This window comes from Gasterosteus aculeatus, chromosome 11 (genome assembly GCF_964276395.1).
Source record: "Gasterosteus aculeatus chromosome 11, fGasAcu3.hap1.1, whole genome shotgun sequence".
Taxonomy (NCBI): Eukaryota; Metazoa; Chordata; class Actinopteri; order Perciformes; family Gasterosteidae; genus Gasterosteus; species Gasterosteus aculeatus.
Genome location: NC_135699.1, coordinates 2,945,007 through 2,971,533, shown reverse-complemented (window position 1 = coordinate 2,971,533; position 26,527 = coordinate 2,945,007). Strand labels below are relative to the sequence as shown.

At 42.8% G+C, this 26,527-nt stretch overlaps 1 protein-coding gene and 1 long non-coding RNA gene across 3 annotated transcripts in view; one reads left to right on the top strand and one right to left on the bottom strand.

Annotated features, from left to right (window-relative positions):
* Positions 1-2,602: 2,602 nt before the first annotated feature.
* LOC120828312 (uncharacterized) lies at positions 2,603-3,936 on the bottom strand. The gene is made up of 4 exons (XR_013451401.1): positions 3,798-3,936; positions 3,559-3,713; positions 3,260-3,417; positions 2,603-3,033 (listed from the first exon to the last, which is right to left on the bottom strand). It is a non-coding gene; the product is annotated as an uncharacterized LOC120828312 (long non-coding RNA).
* A 10,329-nt stretch (positions 3,937-14,265) lies between these two features.
* The window catches only part of hoxb9a (homeobox B9a), a 14,397-nt gene continuing 2,135 nt past the window's right edge, over positions 14,266-26,527 (top strand). The window contains exons 1-3 of one of the 2 annotated variants that reach the window (XM_078084416.1): positions 14,266-17,980; positions 21,098-21,229; positions 26,000-26,527. The exon at positions 26,000-26,527 is cut by the window's right edge and continues 2,135 nt beyond it. In XM_078084416.1, coding sequence (XP_077940542.1) covers positions 17,371-17,980; positions 21,098-21,229; positions 26,000-26,235 — 978 coding nt within the window. In that variant the 5' untranslated portion in view covers positions 14,266-17,370 and the 3' untranslated portion in view covers positions 26,236-26,527. The remainder of the gene's footprint in view (positions 17,981-21,097; positions 21,230-25,999) is intronic. The other variant, XM_040191827.2, reaches the window with a different exon arrangement.

Here is a 26,527-nt window from a genome sequence, read left to right as displayed (position 1 = left end):
TTTAGGTACTCACCTTTCTTACATGCAACAGAAAATGTCTGTTGCATTTGTGGAGTCACACACAGAGAATGTGTGAATTCCGATCAAGGCTGAACACACACTGGTTCCGAGAGCTGATGACACCTTGGCAATGTCAATGATACGTGTCCTGTTGCCAGTCCCTGTGAAAACATATAAACTGCATGGCAAATCTGTCTGCACATTTACAGCAATGACTGCCACATCAGTGTCAGATCTCTTGATAATGACAGCTTTATGCTCCCGTGCAGCATGTTGTGCATGTAAAAACACCGTTGTGTCACATTCTTCATGATCACACTGCAGGTCTTCAACAACACGAACAGACTGTACACCCTCCTTAACAGTCACACAGTGACATTGATTTGTATGTGCCATGCACAAGCAGAGGTGTTTGCCCACTGCTGTAAGGTCTGCATTTTTCCATGCAACATACAAGAATTCGGCAATTGCTTCCTTATTTGTTCCTTCTGAGAGAAACTTTTTCCATTGGGTTGGGGTCTTCTGATTCTGGGCCAAAGATTTGCATGCGTTGTGACCCTGCATCAGCTCTACGTGACCGTTCTATGTTTTTGATACTGATGAGTGGATACTGGTCAGTGACAAAGTCAATGCGTGTACACTTGTGCTGCAAAGCGAGTTGGAGTATGTTCTGCAGTATGGTCTCTGCAAGCTCTCCAAATGTATCTGGTCTGGATCGCATGGCCTGCATGACTGCCATGCCATCAAAAACAATGGCACCATCCACTGGAACTTGGTCAACCAAGCAGTCTCCACCTTTTTTCTCTAATAGGTCCATGAGAGCTGATTTCTTTGTTTTGGCAAGTAAACCATCAGCACTTGCTAATGGATAGGACACAGTTCCCAAGGAATATGACAGAATCTCCCTCATTTCAATTTTTCTGCTCTGACCAAGGATGAGGAGCCTGGAAAACAACTTTTTGTCATCACGCCAAATCACTTCCTTGCCTGCTGCAGATTTTTTTTGGCTTAACCTGATCATTGAAGGTCTTGAGTTTTTGTGATTTTATGGGGGCAAATATGTCAACTGCATTCGATAACAGTCTCTGGTCCATAAATTCTTTTACGGCATTTTCACCCTTTTCTGAGGCAACAAGCAAATCATTCATGATGTCTGCTGTTGCTGGTCTTCCAGAGCTAAGACACACAATGCCGTCTTGGTACACATCAAAAGGGTTGAGCATGGAATCAATGGTGGAAATGATTCTGCTCACAGCATTTTCATCAGCATCGATGCGTGTGTTGTCAAGGTCTTTTCGAGTCCTCAGCTCAGGTGATATCCCAGCCATTGATTCACACTGTCTTGCTATAGCGGCTCTTTCATGCCGTGACAGTATCCAGCGATACACAGCCGACCGATTTTGTGTGATCCCTGTCCAACCACCTTTTGCAAAAAACCATGGCATCATTAATCGGACTGTTGACAGGTGAAGTTGCCAGTTTGACTCTCGCGTTGCTCTCACAAACAGGAAGAGTAGCTGCATCATGTCAATGTATGAGCTCCAGAAAGCAAATGTTGCATTCTCTGTACTTTTCCTCTGCACAAAGTCAGCATATTTGGAACTTATACCATCAAACCTCTCATCTGCACTCAAAACATCCATCAATCCGTCTGGAAAGACACATTTCATGTCACTGATGACATTCATGCACACAGCTCTCTCTTGTGGTGGCAAGGAGTCCAAGAAGCTGATGAACCTGATGCGCTGTAGACTCTCATAGAGAAGTTTATGAGCCCTCATGCTGCGATTGTAGTGATGACCATTTATTACCCCATTGATGGATCCTGGGGCAACAACTTCTGATTCAATGAGGATGTCTTGCAGTCCTGCATCTCCAAACCTTTTGCCTAAAATACTCAGGTAGGACATGCATGTGTGTAATTTGCCTAATCTAATCACTAAACGTTGTGTAAAGTCATCGTTCTTCCAGCGTATTTGCTGTGCCTTGGCATATATAGCCGGGTCAAACACTAAAACTATATGATCCAGTTCTAGCTGATCAGCCATCTGGACACTTCGCTTCAGGATAGTGTTCACTGTTGACATCTCTGTGTGAGAGGCCTCAATTACTGGAAGATAATACAATACTGACTTCTGCAGAGTATTTTCACCTTGAAGCAGTGTATGGAAACCTGTCCAGCTTGGGATTGCACATCTATCCGTATCTGTGGACTTCACAAAGACATATAACAATTCAGCTTGTGCAGCAAAGTGGGTGTCCATTCTGCATGTTGCTGCCTGCACTTGTTGACCCAAGTTCTGTGGCCCTTGCCTTTTGGACGGATGGTACGGTTCTATAGGCATTTTGGGGGGGGGCTTTGAATGAGGAAACTCCCTTCCTTAGTGGCTGTCTGATTGCTGTGGACATAGGCTCGATGGTCAAACTCTGGAGCATGATTCCATTGGTATGGTGAGTAGTTCCACGACCTGATAGTCTCCTCCCCAAAGTCAATGTTATTACACACAAGTGTTGTGGGTGCTCTCTTTGAGAATCCCTTTGGTATTTTGTCTCCACCTTCTCCTAGTGTCAGTTGGGCAAGGCTAGTGTCTAGACTCAAAACTGTGCATCGTGGGGCACAATGTCCCAGTTTATTAAGCAGTGACACAATGCGTGATGATCCTGTTAAATGTCGAACAGTCAAACCTAAAGTCAAGGACTTAGGTGTCTGCTTACGGCCCTTGGAAGCAAGGTATACAATGTCCTGACAAACAGACAACACTTTCAAGTGCAAGTCATCAGCAATGTCTACAAAATTATCCAGTGTCCTCTTGTGTTGTTGGTGCTCTGTTGTCCCTTTTTCAGTCTCGCTGTCTGTCTGGCTCAACTCAGACTGTGTGGTTTCCGCACCTGATGGGTAAGGTATCTTGTCCACGAGTGTACGGGTTGACAGGGTCTCTGTAAAAAAACAGCTCGCAGATGTTGCGCACCAAGGGCATGTGAAACGCCAGCTGGGGGAAATCACGAGTCAGCCTCTTCTTCAACATATCCTGTCTGCAACACAACAAAACACTGACAATTAGGAGTCACAGGAGTATCATGAAAAGCAGAGAGTGAAACCACAAACCACACACGCAAACACACACCAGCTGTTCTCCTTGTTGCCAACTGTCTGTGCAAACAGTAAGACTTAAAAACAGTTTCTCAGGCCTGTCACACACATGTGTAAAGCTGGACATGACAAATAATACAACTTGAGAGAAAAATGCATTGCAGTTACCTGTAGTTTGAAGCATCAAGACCTTCATTTGCTTTCACCAGTTCAATGAAGGCCTTCCTCAGCTGGACCATTCTCAGCACCTCTTGGTTGACAATCAGCCTTTGGCGAGTGATCCTCTCACAGAATATCTTATAGCTGACATCAAACGTGGGCTCATTCTTAGAACGCATATGAATGAGAAGGAAAGAAATGAATAAGTGTTGTGATTGTGTGCACATACAGCAGAATGCAGATTGAATTTTTACTTATATAATGTTAAGTTAGTAGCTCCTTGAAATGCAATATAATAAATAACTTACTGTTCTTTCTCTGTTTTTTCAGGCCTCGTCAAAAACCTGGTGTACTGATTATAACAGCCTTTGTAGTACTGCACCTCCAGAGCCACAGTCTTTGTATTTTATATGCAAAAGAATACTTTGGTCATCCTTCAACTCTGCAGCTTTCTGCAATTGGCCTTGACAAAACAAAAAGGATAACTCAATGAGTTCTCACACATAATTGTACCTTTCAGTCACTCAACCACAGTCTGTGTGTTTACCTGCTGTTAATGTTACAGCCTTTGACAGATGATCCCTTTGTCGTTTGCCTGCTCGGTTGATGAACTTCTCCTTTTTTTGGCAAATTATGCACAGGGCAGGAAGAACTGGGCCAGAGCCTGCGATTGGCAGCCCTGACCTGGATCGCAGTTTCTTTGTTGGACTCGTGGCCCTAGAAGTCGATGGAATGGCCTCGTGGTCTTCAGTCACTTCTTGTCTCTCACGTACGAGACGTCTTTCCACCTTTGTGATGGATTTTTTTATCCGTAAATCTACGGTAGCATGTGTGATGGAAGCCAGCATCCTCAGGAATATTTTCAAACTCCACATCAACACAGTGTTTGAAGTTCTCAGCCATGTCTCGAGACTCATTGATAGTTAATGATGACCAAGATGGCGCTAGTGTACATGGCAAGCCGTCTGTCTCCGTTTCGTGTGCTTAGTCTATTGTTTGCTATCGCTCTATTTATCTGTTCATTCAGTCAAGATGTCTCTGCTTTACTAGTTTATGATCGCCAAGCACTTATCAACATTCGACTGGCTGCTGACTCATTGTCTGAAAGACATGTTTTGGCAGATCACTCGACCTCGAGGATTCCTCCTCTGCTGTCGGATATACCTGAGCACCTGCGCCGCTCACATGCTGCCCTTCCCCGTAAGAAACGCTACAGGCGACGGGGAAAGCGCGGAGGTGTGCTGGTCAGATTCAAGACTTACTTGGCGCTCACCTGTGTGACGTGCCCTGATGGATGCTACGTTTCTGCTGCCGGGCGCTTGCTGGGGATGAGAGACCGCTGGCTTCGTCCCATTGTCCCTGGCCCACAGGTTATCTCTGAGGCCCACCTTCTCCTGACGGCACCACGGACCGAGCCAGCACTTGGATCTTCTCCCAGGTACGCTCGGTTCCGCCGAGGTGGTGTGGATTTTTCTAACCTGCGCCCGCTGGATCGTGCCGCGCCTCCAGCCAGTGAGGATCAAACTTTTCGCCTTGCTTTGTTTAATGCTAGATCGCTAGCCAACAAGACTTTTCTCCTCAATGACTTCTTCACTTCTCGTGAGTTGGATTTTATGTTCTTAACAGAAACCTGGCTTCGTGATGGCGAGCTCACGCCTTTTTCTGAACTTTTGCCTCCCCGATGTGGCTTCCTCAGCTCCCCTCGGACCACAGGTAGAGGTGGAGGATTGGCCGCTGTGTTCAAGTGTGCTTTTCCATGTCGGGAGATTTCGTTTGACAGCTGCTCCAGCTTTGAGCTGCAGCTGTTTGAGGCACATCTTCCAGTGACTGTTTTATGTGCTGTGGTTTATCGACCTCCAAAGTTTAATAAGGATTTCATTCAGGACTTTGCAGACTTTGTCGCCGGAATTGCCTTGAAATATGATCGCTTTTTGATCGTTGGTGATTTCAATATACATGTTTGCTGCGAATCCAGGCCGATGTCTAAGGATTTTCTCGATCTTATTGACTCTTTCAGTCTCACGCAGTCTGTTACTGGCCCGACTCACGAAAAAGGACATACGTTGGACCTTGTACTGTCATATGGCTTAGATGTTGCCATTAGTGAAATATGCGACACATGCATTTCAGATCACCTACCCGTTGTATTTACTATGGTTGTCCCCTGCTCGGACACTTTGTCTGTTTCCCCTGCGTGCTGTGTCCGTGCAATTAACCCTCAAACTGCTTCACAGTTTTCTGCTGCTTTTAAAAACTCAGTGCTTTACAATCTTGGTGATTTTCTTAATGTGGAGGAACTCGTCAGCATCTTTGACTCTACTTGTACTGAGATACTTGCCTCTGTTGCCCCACTGAGGGAGAAACGCATAAAACCTCTAAAAGAACCTTGGCTGAATGAAAATACTTGCTCTCTGACGGGCTTGCAGAACAGCTGAGAGAAAGTGGAAGAAGGACAAACTCCAAGTGTCACTTCAAATTTTAAAAGATTTATTACATAAATACCAGGGAGCAGTTAAATCTGCTAAAACTCATTATTTATCTCACCTGGTTGCTAGTAACACCCAGAGGCCTCAGGTTCTTTTTAAAGTGTTTAACTCACTTATTAATCCTTGTGAAAATGACCGTGCTGTGCCATCCACATTGTTATGTGAAAACTTCCTGAAACATTTCATAGATAAAATTGCTGGCCTGAGCTTTTCATCCCCTGTTTCTTCCGATGGCTCTTCTGTTACTTTTTCATGCCCAGCGGTCTTTCAGCAGTTTGAGCCAGTTTCACTAAACCTTCTTTCTGACATAGTCAAACAGCTTCGTCCGGCTAACTGCCTACTGGATAGTATTCCTGCACGCTTACTTAAAGATGTTTTTAACACTGTTGGGTCCAGTATTTTATCCTTGGTTAACTCATCTCTCAGCTCAGGGTGTGTTCCAGCCGCTTTTAAACATGCTGTTGTGCAACCACTCTTAAAAAAGAAAAATCTGGATCCGTTAGTTTTGTCTAACTTTAGACCTATTTCTAAATTACCTTTTTTATCTAAGGTCTTGGAGAAGGTGGTTTTTAATCAACTTCAATCATTTTTAGATGAATTTAGTATTCATGAAAAGTTTCAGTCTGGCTTTAAGCCCCGCCACAGCACTGAAACTGCCCTTCTAAGAGTCTACAACGACCTCCTCTTAGCTGTAGATTCAGGAAATTCTGATGTTTTAGTGCTCTTAGATTTGACTGCTGCCTTTGACACTGTCAACCACTCTATCCTTTTATCCCGACTCAAGCAAAGTGTTGGCATTACAGGTATAGCCTTAAAATGGTTTGAATCCTACTTGACAGATAGGAGTTTTTCTGTCCACATTGGTAACTGCTCTTCATCTGTTGCCCCTCTGTCCTGTGGGGTCCCCCAAGGTTCCATTTTGGGACCAATGCTATTTTCTCTGTATATGCTGCCCTTAGGGTCCATTTTTAAAAAACACAACATCTCTTATCATTGTTTTGCTGATGATGTACAAATTTACTTGCCTGTAAAAAACAATAAGAAGGACACTATCAAGCCGCTGATAAACTGCTTGAGTGATCTCAAAGTATGGATGGATCAGAATTTTCTCTGTCTTAATGACAGTAAGACCGAGGTTGTTGTGTTTGGACGTGCTGAACATCTCAGTGCCTGTGTAGATACTCTCAGTATTTTAGGCTCCCAAATTCGTCCTTTTACCAGAAATCTGGGAGTGATTTTTGACAGTGCTTTTAAACTTGACAAACAGATTAGTTCTGTCGTCAAAACTAGCTTCTTCCAGCTGAGACTTCTGGCTAAAGTCAAGCCCTACCTGCTACGCAAAGACTTTGAGAGAGTCATACATGCATTCATTACGTCCCGCTTAGACTACTGCAATTCACTGTATGTTGGGTTGGATCAGTCATCCCTTCGTCGCTTGCAGTTAGTCCAGAACGCAGCAGCTCGACTTTTGACCAGGACAAAAAACTGCGACCACATTACACCGGCTTTGGCCACCCTCCACTGGCTTCCTGTTTGTTTCAGGATTGAATTTAAAATTGTATTAATTGTTTTTAAAATTTTAAATGGGTTGTCGCCTTCCTACTTGTCGGAGCTCTTACATGTCCACACACCTAGCAAAGCACTGAGGTCGTCTAATCAGATGCTCCTCGATGTGCCTCGGTCCCGGTTAAAAACCAGGACCGAGCCTTTTCAGTGGCTGCTCCAAACCTCTGGAATAGTTTACCCATCCATGTAAGAACAGCTCGGACCATTGCAACGTTCAAGTCGGGGGACTTGCCGCGAAGTCGGGGGACTTGCCGCGAAGTCGGGGGACTTGCCGCGAAGTCGGGGGACTTACGTTCATATTGAAGTTTGTGGTTGAGTTTTTTTTTTAATTGTGCGTGTTCGCTTCGCTTGAGTTCAATAAGGTATTTTTGTCCAACGCGCCTGTGTGTGAGATGAAAATACCGCAAAGTTGTCAAGTAGGGGCCATGTCATTTGAGTAAACAATTTGTGTCAAGTTCACACTCAAAATGGCAGGGAAAAAATGCACAGCAAAACGAAAATATGAAGATGAACACAGGACGTTTTTAACAGAGTGGGAGAGTTTATATTTTTTTGTTGAATGTAATGGCAAGCCATTCTGCCTTGAGTCAGGCGTCATTAGCGCATTTCTAAGCTTCAAATCATCAGCGCCACTTCAGCTCACTCCATGCTAACATCGACCAGGAATTTCCAAAAGGGACTGAACTTCGCAAGCACAAGTTGGTCACTTTAAAAAGTCAGGCCGAAAAGCAGATACAGTTTTTCCAAACATTTACGAAGCACTTGGAGACCCTAACGCTAGCATCGTATCAACTGGCTTGGAACATTGCATGGGCTAAAAAGCCATACAATGAAGGGAATTCCTCAGTGACGTTGTTAAGACTGCATCATCCACAGGGAGAAACTTGTGTCTAAATCATTGAATTTAAACAACGTCATGAAGCCTGTGATGGAAATCGTCAACTACATGCGCTTAAACATTGACAACTCAAGAATCTCATCGCTGAACTGGGGATCCCAGGTAACCTGCCGCTGCACTGCACTGTGAGGTGGCTGTCAAAAGGCCAGGTACTCTCTCGCTTCTTTGAGCTTTTGGATGCCGTGAAACTGTTCATGGAAGAGAAGGACAAGGACTATCCCGAGCTCTCGGACCTCGAGTGGATTATGGATCCGGCCTTTTTGGTCGACATGCTGCCTGACCTGGTGCAAAGTGTGTTTGCGTTTATCAACAAACTTTTTGACCCGGTTCCATGATATACAACTGAAAAGACCACAGATTACGTTCCTCGTCGACCCATTTAATGTGGAGACGGACTGTTTGAAAGCCCCGCTTTCCACTACGCACCTGTAGTTGGATGACAAAAATAGACCAAGAAGAAGACCTTTTCATGCCGGTAACGGAACATTGTGGGAAAACCTACATCCTTTGCAGCAAGCCTGTTAACTCTGTGTACTTATAGAGGTACAGTATTCAGTGTAGTGGCTGACAACCTCGGAGCTCACAGTGTTGAGTTTTTCAGTGGAAGACTATTGCAGATTATGCACAGAAAGAAGCAGCGAAAGTCAACTACATTTTGTTGCATCTGGTGCTTTTAGTCTGAGAACGAAGGAGCTACATCAGACCCATGTCAGACAAGTCAAAGATACAGGGGCGAGTTGTTGTTTTGGAGTTTTGTTTTTCCCACCAAAAAAGGCAAAAACCTGAGGATGGGCCTGCATGGCTCATCCTCATGGATCTAAAGGACATCCCTGAGCTTGTTGTTGCCCCCATACATAGTGATGACTCACTAGCTTTTTTTGAAAGCAAAATCCTGGAGCACAGGCAGCGGTACCAACACTGTTCCCAGACATCAAGCTCATCCCAAAACATTATTTGGAGCACTACCCCCAAATAATTAGGCTGTTTGGTCCAGTTGTCGGACAGTGGACTATGCACTTTGAGGGTAAGCACAGCTTTTTTGAGCAAATCATCAGGCATACAAGCTGTTTCAAAAATGTGCCTCTTTCCTTAGCCTCAAAGCATCAATTGGTTATCGCCTACCATTTGAGCTCTCCATGTCTGAATATGTCAGACCTAGAGGTTTCAGCTGTATCCACTCTACCAGTAGACTTACTCAGAGAGGAGATAACACAAGTAATCAGACCGAAGTATCCAGAGACATCTGAGGTTCAACATACACAGTGTGTGACAACCAAGGGCATGACCTATAGGAAGGGAATGATACTGGCCCACAGAGCAACCAGTATATTGCCTGAATTTAGTGAAATTGACCAAATCTGCATTTTGCATGACCAGTGTGTTCTACATTGTCAATGACCTCTGTGGCTGGTATAGAGAGCATAAGAGCCTTTGAACTCAGTCCATCACCCACAAGAAAATTCCCACTCGTGGCACCCAGTGAATTCCTCGATACTTATCCACTAGTTGACTACAAGATTGGATCAGCTCGCATGGTGACTTTGAAAAGACATATTGAAATAAAAGATGTGCAATAATTGAGGCGAGGGTTTATGACCATTTGTAACTTATGTGTGTGTGTGTGTGTCATAATCTGTGTGATATGTAAGTCATTAAAAAGCTTTAAATTTCGAATTCATGGGGCTGTTGTTTCAGTTACAATGTTAGCAATTATACGGTCTTACATTTAAATTCATGGGGTCTCAGGTCGTTCAAGTGCTAAAATGTCTGAAATTAAATAAATATTAGTTGACTATTCTAATTTTTTCCCACCATACTACTATATTTTATACCGGATTTGACATTTTAAATGACATTGATTGTCTGATTTATATCCTTTGTGTTTCTGCAGAATAAAGGGTTTTGAAGATGGCCATGCCTGATCGTGAAGATCTTACTGACTGATGGCAGCTGTCAGAGGCCGAGTCTTGCACATGGACTCCCTGAATCTCTTGAAGACCTTCTGGCTGAAGTAAAAAAACAGTGTAACCTTCAGGAAAATATCAGACTTCAGTTTGTGGACTTGTCATTTGGGAATGACTTTATGAACCTAACTTCAGTTTCGAAGGTGGAGGACAGAGGGACTATAAGAGTAATTCATTTGTCAAAACCCCTAATGCAATATGAGAGTTCTACAGTCCTACCCCTCCAAGCATCAAGTCCTTGCCCATCAAAAGAGTCTTCATCGCTATCAGGTGAACTTATGGATACAGATATACTGTCATAAAATGATTCTACAAGCTCACGGCCCTCCTGGCCAGCTGTGTTTCATGTACCTAAGTTCTCCTATGATGCAGAATTAAAACTTCAGCGGGCAGGTTTGGTCTACATTCAAAATGGCACTGTAATCATTCCAGATCCCAAGTTGAAGTCTGCCATCCTTGATGGGTTAGTGCAGGAAATTGTGCAGTGTAAAGTCTATGTTAGTGATAAGGAGATGGAACAAGTAGGCCAGAGTCTCATCAAGAAACATCCATGTATAACTGAGAGGGGCTCCAGTACTGGATATGGTGGATGGAAGATGAGTTTGAAATATAAACGATCTAACTATCGCACACAACTGAGAAAACTAGGATGCCCGGAAGTGACTGTGAACTCTTTAAAAAACAAACCTGTTGGAAAGCGCAGCGCAGCCATTGGCATCAAAAAGGCAAAGAGAGCAGAAGTTAATTTTGGCCCCACATACCCATCAGCTGAAACTGAGGAGAGTCTAGAAGCCATGCAGAAAGCTTTAATCTCGGATGTAAAGAGGAGGAACAACCGCGAAGCTGTGAACCTTAAGATGGAAAAGACTTTTGCATATAGAAGACATGAGGTTGTGGGTGATGCACCAATGGTGGATGATTTCATGACAAGATGGCCGGCTTTGGTTCGAAGTCAGTGAGGTAAGGGTGATCTCATGCTGTTTTTGTTTTTTTGTACTGGTAAATTGCTATTATACCTAATAGCACATCATGTTATGTCTACGCTGCATCTCCCTCCTTGATTGCCCTGCTCTGCTTTTGTGTGATGGTGACATTCTATATTCGTATACTTGCCTTGACTCTAACTTTTACCTTATCTAGATAGATAGTTAACTGTTTTATAATATACAATTTTCTTGATGGAGCTTGGTGGATAGTTTTGATTTGGCTAACTTTGGTTTATTTACCTTTTGTCTGTTTTATACAGAGCCTGGGTAACCACACCATCAATTTGCATCTGTGCACCAACTGTTGGGATCTATGTTGTCAAAGAACATGCTTCAAGTGATGAAGGAGAGGACATTGGTATTTTTCTTGAAGGCATCAAGGTGTTACAGCATCTTGATAATGTACCATTAGCTGTTGTTATGCTGTTCGGACATATTTTGTTTACTGGTTTACAGTAAAAAAAAAAAAAGTATTACTGTTGTATTTATTTTTGCTGTTGACCCAGTCTCACAGCAAAACGTGTAATAGCTACGATGTGGAACATGGTATTGTCACGCTTTTTGGGAGAAAGCGTTACAATACAACATTTCATTTGCAACTAGATCACGTGACTATCAACTTCCCCTCGGCTAAAAAAAGAAAATGGCGGACTGTCGGTCTATTATCTGTGAAAACCACAATATTTTAAGAAAGCATCAGCACTTGTATGCATTTCGATGGCATTTCTAGCGAGAAGTATGAGTTATATTATCATAATTCTTCTTCTTATTCTGTCAGAGAATGTAGACCTTCCGTTTATTAGTTTCTAGAGTTGTAGTTGCAAGGCAATGTAAATAAATAGGCCAAAATAAAACGTTGTATTGTCACGATTTTGGGGAGAAAGCGTGAGAATACCACATTCCACAACGTAGCTATTACACGTTTTGCTGTGAGAGTGGGTTGCTGTTGAGGATGCACTTGTGCAGTACTAACTGTTCAGTTGTTGTACTGCAATACGGGATTTGTATTTTGAATGCTGCTGGTGTAATAATGGTTACACCTTAGTATTTCTATGCTAAAATTACTGTATGTGTGTAATTTCCAAAGTTTTATGGAAGAATACAGTACACATTTTTTCAATGCAATCGGGTTTGATTTTTGTATTTCCACACAACACAAAACTGATGTCTACAATGCCTTTGGCTGGCTTTAACAAATCAATTTAGAGACCTAACCTGGGTTGAAACGAAATAATAAAATTGCTTTTAATTAACATAATACATTTAAATAGTATTAGCATTAACAAATCAAGTTTGTTATGTGGAAAATCAGGTATCCTGAACATGATAAAATCACATTCATACTACTTAGTTAATTGGTGTTGCAGTAGCTTAAAAATATAAGTTACCTCAACTTAATTATTTTACATATCTGAATATGATTGAAATATTTTGGTTTAACAAGTAATAATTCATTGAGAAAAAGAAGGAAATGTTGTCAGTCATCCACATTCTTATCATGTGGGGCCGAGTAAATCCAAAGCATTATTTGTTTCAGTGAAAAATTATGCCAATTCTATTTTGTCCCTCTAGAGCAGACGACGCTCGGAGGGACCTGGAGCACATCACTATGGCAGTGTTTGTCATTCGGAAAGAGGGGGAAGGACTGCAGGAGCCACCTGAAGACATTGGCATGGATGGCGTGGAGATCTTGCTTCAACTAACTTCTGTTGCATCAGCTTTTGCCCTGCCCGATACCCCAAACACCTTCATTTCACTTTTGACGTGCCAGAAGATTATCATGTTCTATTTTTTCACAATTTGTCTCTGTTTTTTTTATTGTATACAAATGCTTCCTTTTATTTGTGGTGTTCCAAAAAATTGTAGACTGCGAAGAAAGCTGTGATAATTTCAACAAGACCAAATGTGACTTGTTTTGAATTTTGTATTTTCTTAAAGCACTGTAAACAAATGTGTATTTACATTTATGCAATACATTTTGAAAACCATCGGATTTGAGTCTGTCATTTTTCCTTTAGCCAACTTAAAATCGGATTGTTAGGACAGGTATTTTAATTATATTGATCAAAGTACAATTTTACACAAAGGTTACTAGAAAAATGAGCTTGCAAGAAACCATACGTTTAGGCTGTAAAGGAGTAGTATTTTACTTTTGAGTCCAGTAAATAATTGAGTTGGAAAAACTGAGTTAAAGTAATGCAAACCATTGATTTGAAACCCATTGAATTATTACATACATTTGACTAAAAACAATTGTGTTAATACAACTTGTTAACCTAATTTGGGAAACCTAATTTATTTGTGTGTTACCAATTGAAATAATTCAATTAAGTTGGTCCAACTATTCTCTTTTTTTCAGTGCACCTGCCATGTGATGCTATATCCTTCACGTGCACTGAGCAGCTGTATCAAAGCCCTCCACCTGTCACCTGACACGTGTGTGGCCGGTGTAACAGTCTTCTCAAGATGTGGCGTGTGAACTGGTTGAAATGCGTGTGTCTTCTGGCTTCCGAACCCTGCAATTTTTTGTAGATGTGTGGATCCGCATGGATCTAACCAACTGTCTGCCGAACAGCGCTGAGCTATTAAACGGGACTTCATCTCCACGCACATCTGTCTGAAGTGCCTTTAGCCTGCTAACAGTTAGCTAAACTGAGAAAGCTGAGCTAAACTGAGGAAGTGCACACTCAAACCCGCATAAAATAGTCGTCGCGGTCCGTAGTCGGTTTACATGAACCACCGATGTAACTGAGCGTTCTGGCTTCGTGGATGATGTACTCATGACACTGTAATAACCGCCGTTACATTACAATACAAAATACATAGAATTAACGTTACACCCGCCAAGTGGCTCGAGAGAGCGATTGCTTTACTCACCACAGCTAAATTATTCCCGCAATTGGCGGGTGGGCGGGTGCTAATGTCAAGCCCTGGTATAAGTAGGTTTCCATTTAAGTGCTACAAAAACTGTTAGTATTTAAAAAAAATATTTGGACAAGTTCGGCGGGCCGGATTAAACACCCCAACAGGCCGTATACGGTCCGGGGGCCGTACTCGGACCATTTCAGTTTTAGACGTTCAGACCTCATTTTAACCCGATTTCAGCCACATTTTTAAACGTTGAAATTACGTCTCGTGCTCACTGGGATACTTCTGAACTGCTGGTCACTCACTGACATTATTTTTGTCAGGACCTAGTGTTAAAATTCTTAGTCCTAATCTTAAAAGATTTTTTAACTACTATTTAAACGCATTACAATGTGACAATACGTTATTTTAGTTGTGCATTGTATGTCCTAAGTAAAGTGAAAAATATCAACAGACAAAATATAACATGTTGGACATGAGTCTTAAATGAATCCATTCTCATACTATTTTTGATCTCTTCACAGTCCCTGTATTCATGAGATACTTGGTTTTCAAACTGTATTTAAAGAAAGAAAAATTGGCTTTCAAAATAAAAATGATTATTTTATGAACTAAAGGCCTTACAGTTGAACTCTATAAAAGACTGCGACTGTGTTTCTGACATTTTCACTTTCAAATTAACATTGACCCCGTGAATGTGCGTGATCTGTATTTGCAATCATGGTTTACAAATATAGGACTTCTAAATCGACATTTGTTTGTCCAGAAAAAATGAAGAGGCAAATTACCCCTTGGACTTCACGTGTAGAACACAATAACAGTTGCATTTATCCAGTTTCATGCACTGTTGGTGTTTTATTTGTATTATTGGTGGCTGGTAAACATAAAATGTCCCCAGGGTTTAATGAAGTTTCAAATCAGCTGAAAGCGTTTAGTGTGATTTTTGCTTTAATTTGACTCAACAGCAAGGCTGAAACATAAAATCAATGTTGTTCATCAACAATCACAATACTGCATAGATGCATGTTGTCCTCGTCAGTAGCGTCGATTGTAGACACTCCTGTCATAGCGCAACATTCAGAAAAGGAAGGTTTGCAAGTAGCGTATTCAATTTTTTTGCACCCGTCTCCTATTCACACTACCTTCAGGGCGCGGCCCTCATTGAAAGAATACAATTCCCAGCCTGCCGTCCAAGGAGAGGCCATTACGACTGCAAAAACATCCAAGCATATGCGAGTGCAGAACAAACTCGGTCTCTAATAATAAAAATAATAATTAATAATCAGAGATGGCCAATTAACAAACTTAATTCATGACGACTTCAGTTGATAACATTATACTTCATCACAATAATCCATTCACAAGAGTGTTGCCATTATGGCGTATATATGTATTGTTTAAATGTCATTCAAACCAAATAAACATTCTAGCTGAAAGTATTTGAAGAATTCATCAATCTTTAACAAATTGATGGTCCTGGATTGAAGCTGTCCAGGTGAGCTGGAAGTGGGTTCTTTATGACGGAGGGCAGAGGAATGTTTGCATTCAAGCTCAAAGTCTTAAACTGGGCGTCAGAGTCGCGACTGATCTCTAAAAGGACTCTTGGTTTTTCTTCACCTTTTTTTGCCTCTCCCGAAACGAAAGCGACCAAAATCTGTCTCCAGTCCAAGTCATTAGTCCTCCTTGGCAGATTTGAAAGCGGCTTTAGAGCCTGTACAGCTCAGTCGCCATAAATAACCGCGTTAGCCCCCATAAGCAACGCGCAGTTCATATTTAATTGTCATAAATAACGGTGTTAGCCTGTGTACGCGAAGCGGAGATTTGGATTTATAGCCCCAGGGAACCGGCAGCCTGCCGTCCCCCAAAGAGCCTCAAGACTCCAAGTCTGAGGTAATTATAAAGAAATATAAAGACTTACAATCCCGGTGACTTTGATAAAGGTCAGCAGGGAGGACGTCTGGACTCAGTCTGCCGCTGCTCTCCGGTCTCCTTAAAAAAAAGCCAAAAGATGGAATTTATCCCTCAAAACTGCTGAGATCGCATCGTCGGTCTAGCTCCATCAGAACCAGCTCACTGCTGAAGAAAACTGCCCCTACCCCCCTTCCAAAATAAAAAATCACTTCGGCCGAGAGCTGCGCTCCTTTGGTTGTGTTTATACTCTCAAGCAGCCAGGCCGCCGAATGAAGAGCGGCATTGCCGGGAGGAGAGGAAGCCTGTAGTCGCATTTACGGTCCGCACCACCACAGGCCATATATCAGTCCTGTAAAATAGCAGCCTCCCCAATGTTGGGGTTTTATTATGGTATTAAACAGACGCCCCCTAAAAAGTAGTAGAGGTATGTTTGCGCTGTAAAGACGACGGGCTTCTCCGCGCACGACGCCGGCATTTAATGGTGCTCGTTAACAAAAATGACTGTTAATCTGACAATAAAACAGTGTCGGGGGGCCCTGGCAGCTCGCCGCGCAACCTTCCAAGTACTCTGCCACAGTGGACAAAAGGTTGAACACACCCAGGTGTGATTTTTTTTTAAACTCTCCGTCTTGTCCCAGGCAGAACATATCCGCGTCTTTAAGTGTGGGACTCTTGGTACTTACACACTAACTGCGCTTTAAATGCGCGTTCGTTCATTTTGAGATTGATTGGATCGATTGGTCGCCCGCGCAAATTTGGGCAGGAGTTGACACCGCGCTCCCGGTAATGGGACCCCGCACGCCGACAGCCTCGCGCGTGTCGTAATGAGGTTGGGAAATAAATAAAAAAAAGCTTATTAGTCAGCTATTGTCTTGCGCTGTGCTTCTCGCGCATGCTTTGCAGACGACGCAGTTGAACGATTTGATGCCGTTCTGAAGTTGACAGTGGCCATAGATCCGGACGAGATATGGAGACGATCGCCTATTTTTTATTGCATATAAACAATACAATTTATTGAGGTGCGGGGGTCTGTTAGATAGGGAGAGAGAGTATGGGGGAAGGAGGACGGCTGAAAGAGTAAAAAAGAAAAAGGGAGGGGGGGGGGGGGGGGGCGCGAGCGAGCGAGCCTGATATACGCTTCATTGAGGCTTTATCTGGCTCGAAGAAAAAGTATGGCCAATCAGTTTCCTCCTCTCAGACAGACCCGACAAACCCCAGAGCGCGGTGCGAGGCTGTGGCACTGTTCCCCTATAGTGAGCGAGTTGTTTGGAAGGAAAGGAAGCTGGTGGAGGAGAGAGAGAGCGAGTGAGAGAGAAAGAGAGAGCGAGCGAGGGGCGAGGGAGGAAGCTAGCAAAGGACTGCAGATGGAAGAGAAAATTCTCGTAATGTCTCTCTTCTCTGTTTAGTGAAACTATCGGCGTTTACTAGATAATGTCAGAGAATGTCCATTTCTGGGACTTTGAGCAACTATTACGTGGACTCCATAATAAGTCACGAGAGCAATGAACTCTCCAGCCCGCCTCGCTTCCCCGACGCGCAGTATTCCGGCTCGAGCTCCTCCACGGTCGCGGGCGGGAGGCAACCCGGCGGGGTGGCGCACGCGGATCATCTCCATCCCGATCCGTTCCCGTCATGCAGCTTTCAGCCGAAGCCCCCGGTCTTCTCGTCTTCCTGGAGCCCGTTCAGTCCGCACCACGGCACCGGCAGCCTACCCGCCGTCTACCACCCTTACATCCCGGCCCAGCACGTGCCCGCCGCGGACACACGGTATCTACGCTCGTGGCTGGACTGCGCGCCGCGCGCCTCCGAGTCCGTGCCGGGGCACGGCCCAACGGGTCAGGTCAAGCTCGAACCTCAGCTTGGCCACCTCGGTGGAGAGATTGCTCCAAAAACGTGCGGACGTCACCAGCACGAGACCACCACGTACATCCAGGAATCGGCATCCACGGCTGCGCGCGAGCTGAGCCACCCGGCCGCCATCCCGAGAGGAGGGTTCGACGAGAATAAGGACATTTGCGAAGGGAGCGAGGACAAAGAAGGCCTGGATCAAAGTAAGTTATTGAAGCAGGAAACACTGCGCTCAGAGTAGTAGAGAGCGGAGGAAGAGCGAGATTGTAAATGCTTTTAATGCCGCCATAAAACAAGAACAAAGAGCCGGGTTGCCAAAGTGAAGTGCCCATCCTTTACTGTTTACTGTGCTATTCAGCCCGCTGTCATCGTCCTTAACCAGGTTATATATATATATATATATATATATATATAACGTGTAATCAAATCTTTAAACGTGCATAAATAACATTTTGCTTTAAAACCGAACAAAATTGCTCAGTAGGAATACGCCAAACTTTGTATTGCTGTCATGACACGTATTATATTCAAGCATATCATTAGAGCGTTAAATGCATTAGTAAAATAATATGTAATACTTTGGTCCGCGTTCGTCGGTATGCGACCTGCGGTTCTGTTTACTGCAGGTGGATTGTAACGGTTAGGGTTATCTCTCTTTGTGTCCTTTTCGTTTTTCTCCACACAATTGCTGGCACGCACAGCGCTCCTTTTCGTTTTTTTAAAGCTCACTATGTCGTCTGACTGCCTGAAAATAGCCAAAACCGCTTATTGAGCGAACAAGTCACGGACCCAGAGTCGGTCTGTGTGGACACATAAATCGCAGAGTTTTGCAATCGACAGGTTGGATTATCTTTCGGTTAAGGTAACCAGTCGTATGCCGTATTCTCTATATCCCATCTTCACCGCTTTAATTTGACTTTCAAGAGTGCGCGCTCGCGGATTCATATTGTCATATGTCAATTCAGACAGGTCACATATGGCGTCGATCTTCTGCAGCATTTGGCTGTGAAAATAACAACCCATCTCATTGTCATGAACTGAAAACATAATCATAAGAAAGGAGTTTGGCACTCCATCAATGACCAAAGCGGAAGAGTATGGGCAACATTAGTTCTAGAGCGGAGGCCTCACTACTAAAAATACAAGCACTTAAATTCTTTTGTGATTTAATGAACGGTACCTCAAACGTATGGCTTCGAGGAATGCACGCCTTGCATGCGTCTTGCAAATGCATCTCAGTGAATATTTTACCTAAATAAAAAATAATTCCAAACCATGCATACACAAGTCTTCCTGATGTTGTTGGCTAATGGTCCAATGCAAGCTGCTGTTTTATTCATCCGCTCGCTCTACAATAATAATGAAAACAATAATATTGTACCTGACATAGAATAGCAATTATCTTGATATAAAGCCACGGAGGGTTTGGCCCTGTGCAGCATGGGTTTTGTTCTGTATCTGTGTCTACCATCCTACACTGTACAACGACATTGAATCCATCGTGTGCCGTTGGGCTTGGCTCAATAGGAAGCCGCTTTCCAAAAGCGTATGACTTATTTGGGGTATAACGAAAAACAAACGCTCCCTGGCAAAACTTATTTCGTTTTTTTATGCATTCATATTTTATGTAACCATGGCTGTGTGAACGTCCTCTGTTGGCCCTCCTCTAATCCCGCCTGATTTGTCTAGTTTGATCCATGCACCTGAGCATGTGACAGTATGCGCCCGTGTGCATTTTTTCCCAAACCACTCTCTCACACACACACACACACACACACACACACACACTCACAGATACAGTCAGGCCCCTTATTAGAGCTACTGAGCATGCTATCCATCAGAGAAGGGCTGGATGTGGCCCAGCAGCCTCCAGTCTGGATTATTAGACTTTCCACCATCAGTAACACTGTCCGTCCAGTGTGGGATCGCTGGTATAATTAAGGCTGGTCTGAAATTTTGTTCAAAACACTCAATTAGAGAAAGTTGTTCTTACCAGCGGTCTTTGTTGTGGTTTACGTTTTTGTTTTTTTGTAGGTTTGCAGTGTGGCATGTAGTAGGAGCTGTACCCACCAGCTACTCTATTGTCCACATGGCAGCCATTTTAAACATTGTGGGTCAAAGTAGGGTTTTTCAATGCAGTCATGCTTTAGCTTTACAGACGAAGAAGAAGAAAAACGCTTGCATTTGAAAAGGCGGGTTGGTTAGCGCAGCCTGAAGCCAGTCGGCTGCTGACATAAACACATTCCAAAAACAAGTTGGCTCGGTTGTAACAAGTTACTTACTTTACATCCCTGCAAAAATCTCGGAAGCCGTTATTGATGTTGAAGGAGTGTTAAACAAAGAGTTGCAGTTTCAGAATCTCTAAATCTCTTAGTTTTGTACCTTGTGTGTTTTGCCATGGAGGGTTCGCCTACCGACAGAAAATGTAATATAATGTAATGCAAACTACATTAGAGGACACTGACAGCTGAATTCTTACATACCCCAACTTGTAAAACCAGGTCCATTATGTGCAAGTTTTTACCTAGCCTCTTTACCTGGGGCACTGGTTTGCAATGGGATATTAGGAGCGATAAGTGTCTGCCTCTTGGCACAAAGTTCCAGGATACATCCCCCCTCAGGTTTTCCAAACAGCCGCCGTGTGTGGGCGGAATCCGACCTCCTCAAGACATCTCATCCAGTCACAGCTGGCATCCAGCTACAGATTCCCTTTTTGTTACTGGTGCTGGGCAGCCATCCAGAATAAACTACAAAATGACACTTCAGTAAAGAAAGTTATTACCCCCAAAGTTTATTAAGTTATAACACTGGATGAACAACCCCATTAATTGGCGTGTTGCTGTTAGTTGGCTGGAGTGAGATGAAGTGCAAGGGTTGGGGGGAGGTAGGAGGAGGGATATAATATACGACTTGTGGAAATGTAATAACGTGCCTTTGGGATATATGAGAGGTCAATTTCTGGAACTATTAGGGTGAAATTGCTAAGGGGGGGGGAGAAAGAGGGGGTGATATTAGTCTTCTCGCCAGCTCAGTCACTGTTTCCACGCAAGCAGTATTCATCATGGTGGACGCACACATACACATGCCCATATACACACACACTGGCCTATAATTGAACACATTGGGGTGCGTGCCGCAAGGGGCTCCAACTTTACAGGATTATCAATCTTTTCGTCCATGTGCTCGTCCGAGTTACATCCAAGCCAACACATTGCTTCTTGATGTAGCCTATAAGCGGAACCTTCAAGCTCGGATGGTATGCCCACACATACCCACCGTAATCCTTCTTCACATCTGTCAATGTCCTTACTGTCCCACAGCTTGTAAAAAAAAGGAAGACTATCCACTGGCACCCCACCCCAACACCATTCCTCCACCCCACAACCAGTCTGTCATCCTGGGTGACAGCCACGGTCATGGCGGAGCTTTGAGGGTAATGGATGGTCCTGGAGGTGATTATACAACCGGGGTATGAAAGTGGGTACTTTGCAGTGCGACAAAACCCCCACCAGAACCGACCGCTGAACCTCTTCTCACCTCTTTTACCAGGCATTATTTGTCCTGAGAATAAATTGGATTGTTGTTTGGGTTTGAATGAGTATACAGAGGTTGCCTACTTTATTAAGTTATGCAACAAATAAGTCCATTTTGGGGTTAACATTTGGTTTGCAATAAGTCCAAATGTCCTTAAACAGCAGTTTGTATACTAGCAAAAGATTACGCATCTTTTCTTGTGCTTTTTCCTTCAAAATTTAGATGCCAAAATTTAAATTTTTGTTAGTCTTTTCAAAGTAATGTTTTATTTACACAAAACGCCAAGTCTGGATTAGGCACACCACTGGATGTTTAGGAAAAGATCCTGTATTGCTTATGTTTAGGCAATAATGCCACTTAATTTGGTTTCGGATAAGATCATTGTTAATAACAGTTATTATAACAATAACCACAGAAGTCTTGTTACTAGGGGTGTAACGATTCATTTTAACAACGATTCGATTCGAATCGCGATTCATGGTTGCTGGTTCGATTCATGGACAATCTGGATTCATTTAGAACGATTCGATTCAATTTGACTCAGTGACTTGAAATCGATTCAGTAACCTGGTCAGTGCAGGAAAAGTTTGTGAGATCCCTGTTGTTTCTTGTAAGGAAATCAGGTTTAAATTAATTATGGATATTATAAACAAACAAACAACAATTCATGGCAAATGTATCAACCTTTTATTTGAATCAAGTGCCATTTTCAATGTAAACATTACACAATAATTACACAATGTTTGGATCAATTCACAGAACCCCGGATTTTCAACCACATTGTAGGGTTGCACGTCTTTACAGATAAACAATTGTTACTATGATGTTGAGTTTGGTGCTGGCGAGGCCTGAGGTGTCTGCAGAGCTGAGTTACCTGCTGCTGCTGCAGCGGTGACGCTGCTAGAGGTCCTGACTGTCGGAGTTGTTTAATCCCACGGCGCCTTAGTAGATGGCTGGAAAGATTCGTTGTGTTTCCGTGTTTTTTTATTTGGCTTCTACATATTCCACAAACAGCGACCGATTTATTTAGAACACGTGTTTGCAAAAGCCAAAATGTTTCCACACGCTGGATCGATAAGTTGGTTTGTAAATGTCTCGCTCGCAGTCGTCTCCTTCACGCTGTGTTTTGTTGTTGTTCAGAGTTTCGCGCGGCTGCCGCTGCGTACTGATGACGTCACAGACAGGCAGACTGAATCCAGTAACGTTTAACGTGTCTAAAGTGCTAAAAAACACACAAACAAACACACACACACATCCATGCCATTTTTGTGCTTAAATCCAATGTGCAATTTCCAAGTACCGATACAATCGATTGTGTACCACATGCGAAATGATCGGCCATCTAAAGTGATTTTTTTTTTTTCACCTACTCGTCCAACATGACTTCTTCTCTACAGACTATTTAAATGAGGTCACATGTCCCCGCTCAATCTCATGTGGGTTATTAACACATTCATCCCATCTATTGTATACAAATGGGTTTGCATTACTGTGACAACCAAATATGAAAACAAATGTCCCTGAATATTTGAGATTGTCAAACAATCAAAGTCAACATTGCTGTGTGTGTCACACAAAGCAGCTTTCTGTTCACATCTAGGAGTTTAAAAAATCACTAGTATCACATATGCAGTTTTGTGAATTTCATTGGTGTCGTAGCAAAGATCTGTCATGGGATAAATAATATACTGTTGATATTGACAGGTGAAGCCTCCACCGAACATAAGTTATCGAAAGGACTCCTCAGGGAGTGACGCGCATGATTTTAAATCTCCTTGTTTGGCGTCAAAATGAGTTGCAGCGCTGGCCTTTCTCCATGACTTTTGAGTGATAAGATCATTCTTCTCTGCCATTTGAGGCCAGAGGATTGAGACTACATTTTGGGAGGGAAATCCCCGTTGTAACCCTTGCCCAGGTCTGCTCCTGGCTGAAAGCATGAATCATCTTTTTTTCAATGAGAAGCTTTTACGGCCTTGAAGTTAACCTCGCTGATTTAGATGGAAGCATATATTCATAATTTGGCTTAATGTGCTGTGTTTCACTCAGTGTGACGCACCTCTGGAAGGCTTTCCTGAAACAAAAAACAGCCTCAACCAAGTTTTTTCACCTACAAATCCTACATGGAGTAACGTTTTTTGTCGAAGACGACCTAGAGAGTCACGTCTTTGTGTATGGAAGTTTCTGGTTTGTTTATTTATTTATCATAGACTTTATTTCCACTGTTGCTTTTCATTACGGACACATTTCTCTTCCCTCTCGACCGGAAAACCGACGTTTGTGGTGATCTCCCTCTATGAATCGGAGGCCATCCACGTGTTCTTATAGTCCGCCAATGACGGTTTGTAGAAGTGGTCATATTTACGCATTTCCGATAAAAGCTCTTCAATCTGATCCGTTCTCTCGTAAACATTCAGCGTTTTAATAATGGCGGTATTGTGCTATGAAACCGGAAATGTGAGACTCCGTAAAGGATGTAGTTAGCAGACCAATCACAGCCTTGCGGGCTGCAGGAGGCTTGCATCGCCTTCGACGCAAGCCTAGAAAAATGGGTCGACACACGCAAGGAGGTGTGAAAAGGCACGCAAGGGGCTCTTGCGTCTGCGTGTCCTTGTGTCGCTCTGGAAACGCCGAAGCATAAATTAGGCTTAAAGAAATAGCTTTACTCCTGTTATAAAAATAAGGCATACACTAAGACATTTCAGTTTGGACATTAGGCTTTTTGTTGTTGCTTTTTTTTTCAGACTCCAGCAAAAGAAAAAACTTTGGCTTGGCTGCTTGGCTGATGTTATTGAGTGGAGGGGATGAGTCTTGGCCTAACCACAGGGAAACATTTCTCATGGTTAAAGGTTTTATTTAGAAGATGTAAACGTCGAAGTGAACTGGACCAGCCCTCACTAAGTTTTTTGTGTGTTTTGATAGTTTCTTCAAAGTATAAAAACATTTAATTTGCAGGGTTAAAGAATAACTGTTATATGGAAAGTGGCTTCCCTTTTGTTATGTTGTAGTTGCCAGTGAGACTGTATCCAGGCTGCCTCATAACTGAGATGGGTCCTTTGCAAAATGGAGGAGCAGACAGCTTTCAGCTCTAAGCCAGACCCGCATAGAGGTCGCTGCTAATTACATCGGTCTGAAAGCCATAAGGAGGAGCGGTTCGGTTGGGTAGTGATGGTGGTGGTGGTGGAGGAGTCAGGGTGGCCTGGGAAACAACACTGCAAAAAAGGATTTGAACAGTCAGACTCCTAGTAACTTCTTTTTGACATTTACTTCAACTTATCATGATGAGTTATACAATTACAACTTAATTGTTTCCAGTCCTCCAAAGCCAGTTCAACAAATCGTAATCTCAATACTGTGAGTTGACTGTCCAACTGTCAAGGCTGCAGACACTAAAGACATTTTGAACTGTCTCAAGAAAGATGTATGAGGTTGCTCATTATTTGTAAATTGAAGTCCATTTTACATTGACTTGTAGGATTTTTCTGTCTGAACTTTTTGTAAATATTCTTTTTAACTCAACTGAATATTTTGTTTAAATACACTATAGATATCTATAAATATAGTTAGATATCTGCATGTTATAATGTAATAACTATTTCTTTTAATGCAAGAAATAAATATGATTTTTTCAACCAGACATGGTGTTTCTCAAACTGTACATTGTCATTTGAAACAATGCTTACTTTTAAGTAAAATTAACTAGAAAAGTAATTTTAACTAAAATAAGCGAGTTGACATAATTAGTTAGACCTAGTTAACACAGCATAGTAATGAGTTATACATCTTTTAAACTTCCGTTGCTAAGTTTAAAGTACTACTTTGGACAAGTGAACACAATGCATGATAATAAGTTTAGTTTCTTCTAAACTTACGGTGCTAAGTTGAATAAACATGCACTATACAGTCATGTGAACTTACAGAGATCAATCCAGAGCTAAGTAAAACACAACATTATGAGTTCTACCGAATTTTAAATCCAATTTGATTCTACTCAAAAGTGTAAGGCAGCTTTTGAACTTTCTAAGTTGAACCCCCTTGATTATTTTTACAGTGAAGAAAGAAGAAGAGACAAGGATAGAAAATAAAAATATTTAATCAATAATTCATAACTTAGTTTCTGACGACACTCCAAGGAGAATCTGTCCATTTCCAATGCAAAATTGTTATTCACATCTCAAACATATGCCTCAACAATCTCAGTGGGCAGTTGTGATAGGCAAATTTTTTATTTTATCCCCCTTTAATTACCCCTTTAAACTCGGAGTTGACAATTTGGCCGAAAATAAGACGATCAAGCATAAGTTTGAACAGTAGATTCATGTAGGTTGTTGTGAGAAAAACAATGATGTGCGTGTCAAATGTGTATGTGAAAATCAAACGAAAGCTGCATGCTTCATGAAAGGCAATGGATGAGTAATCTTAGAATTATTTCTATTTGGTCGCATCCGGGTCCAAAAATCTTCCGCCGTTTATTAATGACGAAGCAATCAAAAGTGAAGCTCGACGTGTTAAACATCTTCCCTTACTTTCTTCATTCAATGGCGCACCCCTGTTGACATTTGCTACATTTGAGTGTCATCGTGCATAGCATTTACGCACAGAGATGTTTGTTTGCTTGAATGTTCCAAACCCCTCCTCAGACCGGTCTGGAGGCAGTATAATTCCCTTCACTTCTTCCTCTTTACCTCCAGACGACCCGTCGGCGAACTGGCTGCACGCTCGCTCCTCCAGGAAGAAGCGGTGCCCGTACACCAAATACCAGACGCTCGAGCTGGAGAAGGAGTTCCTGTTTAACATGTACCTCACCCGGGACCGGCGGCATGAGGTGGCCCGCGCTCTCAACCTGACAGAGCGGCAAGTGAAGATCTGGTTCCAGAATCGAAGGATGAAGATGAAGAAACAGAGCAAAGACCAACCCAAGGATTAGACAACGGGGAACTCACTTTTCCCCCCACATTCGAACGCACACGCACGCTCCCACCATGTACACAACATGAGGTTTGTCTTATCTCTAGAACACGGGATGGCTTTCCCAACAACTGTAAACACACAAATGATATTTGCAATTTGGCTTCATTGATTGCCAGGAGACGAAAGACCTCTGTCTGATGTTAGAAGGAGGCAGCGTTTTCAACTTTGGAAGCACTTGTTTGCAGTTATGTGGCCACGATGGCTATAAAACAATCTCACACTGAGTAACGGTGGTTCCTCCCGGACTT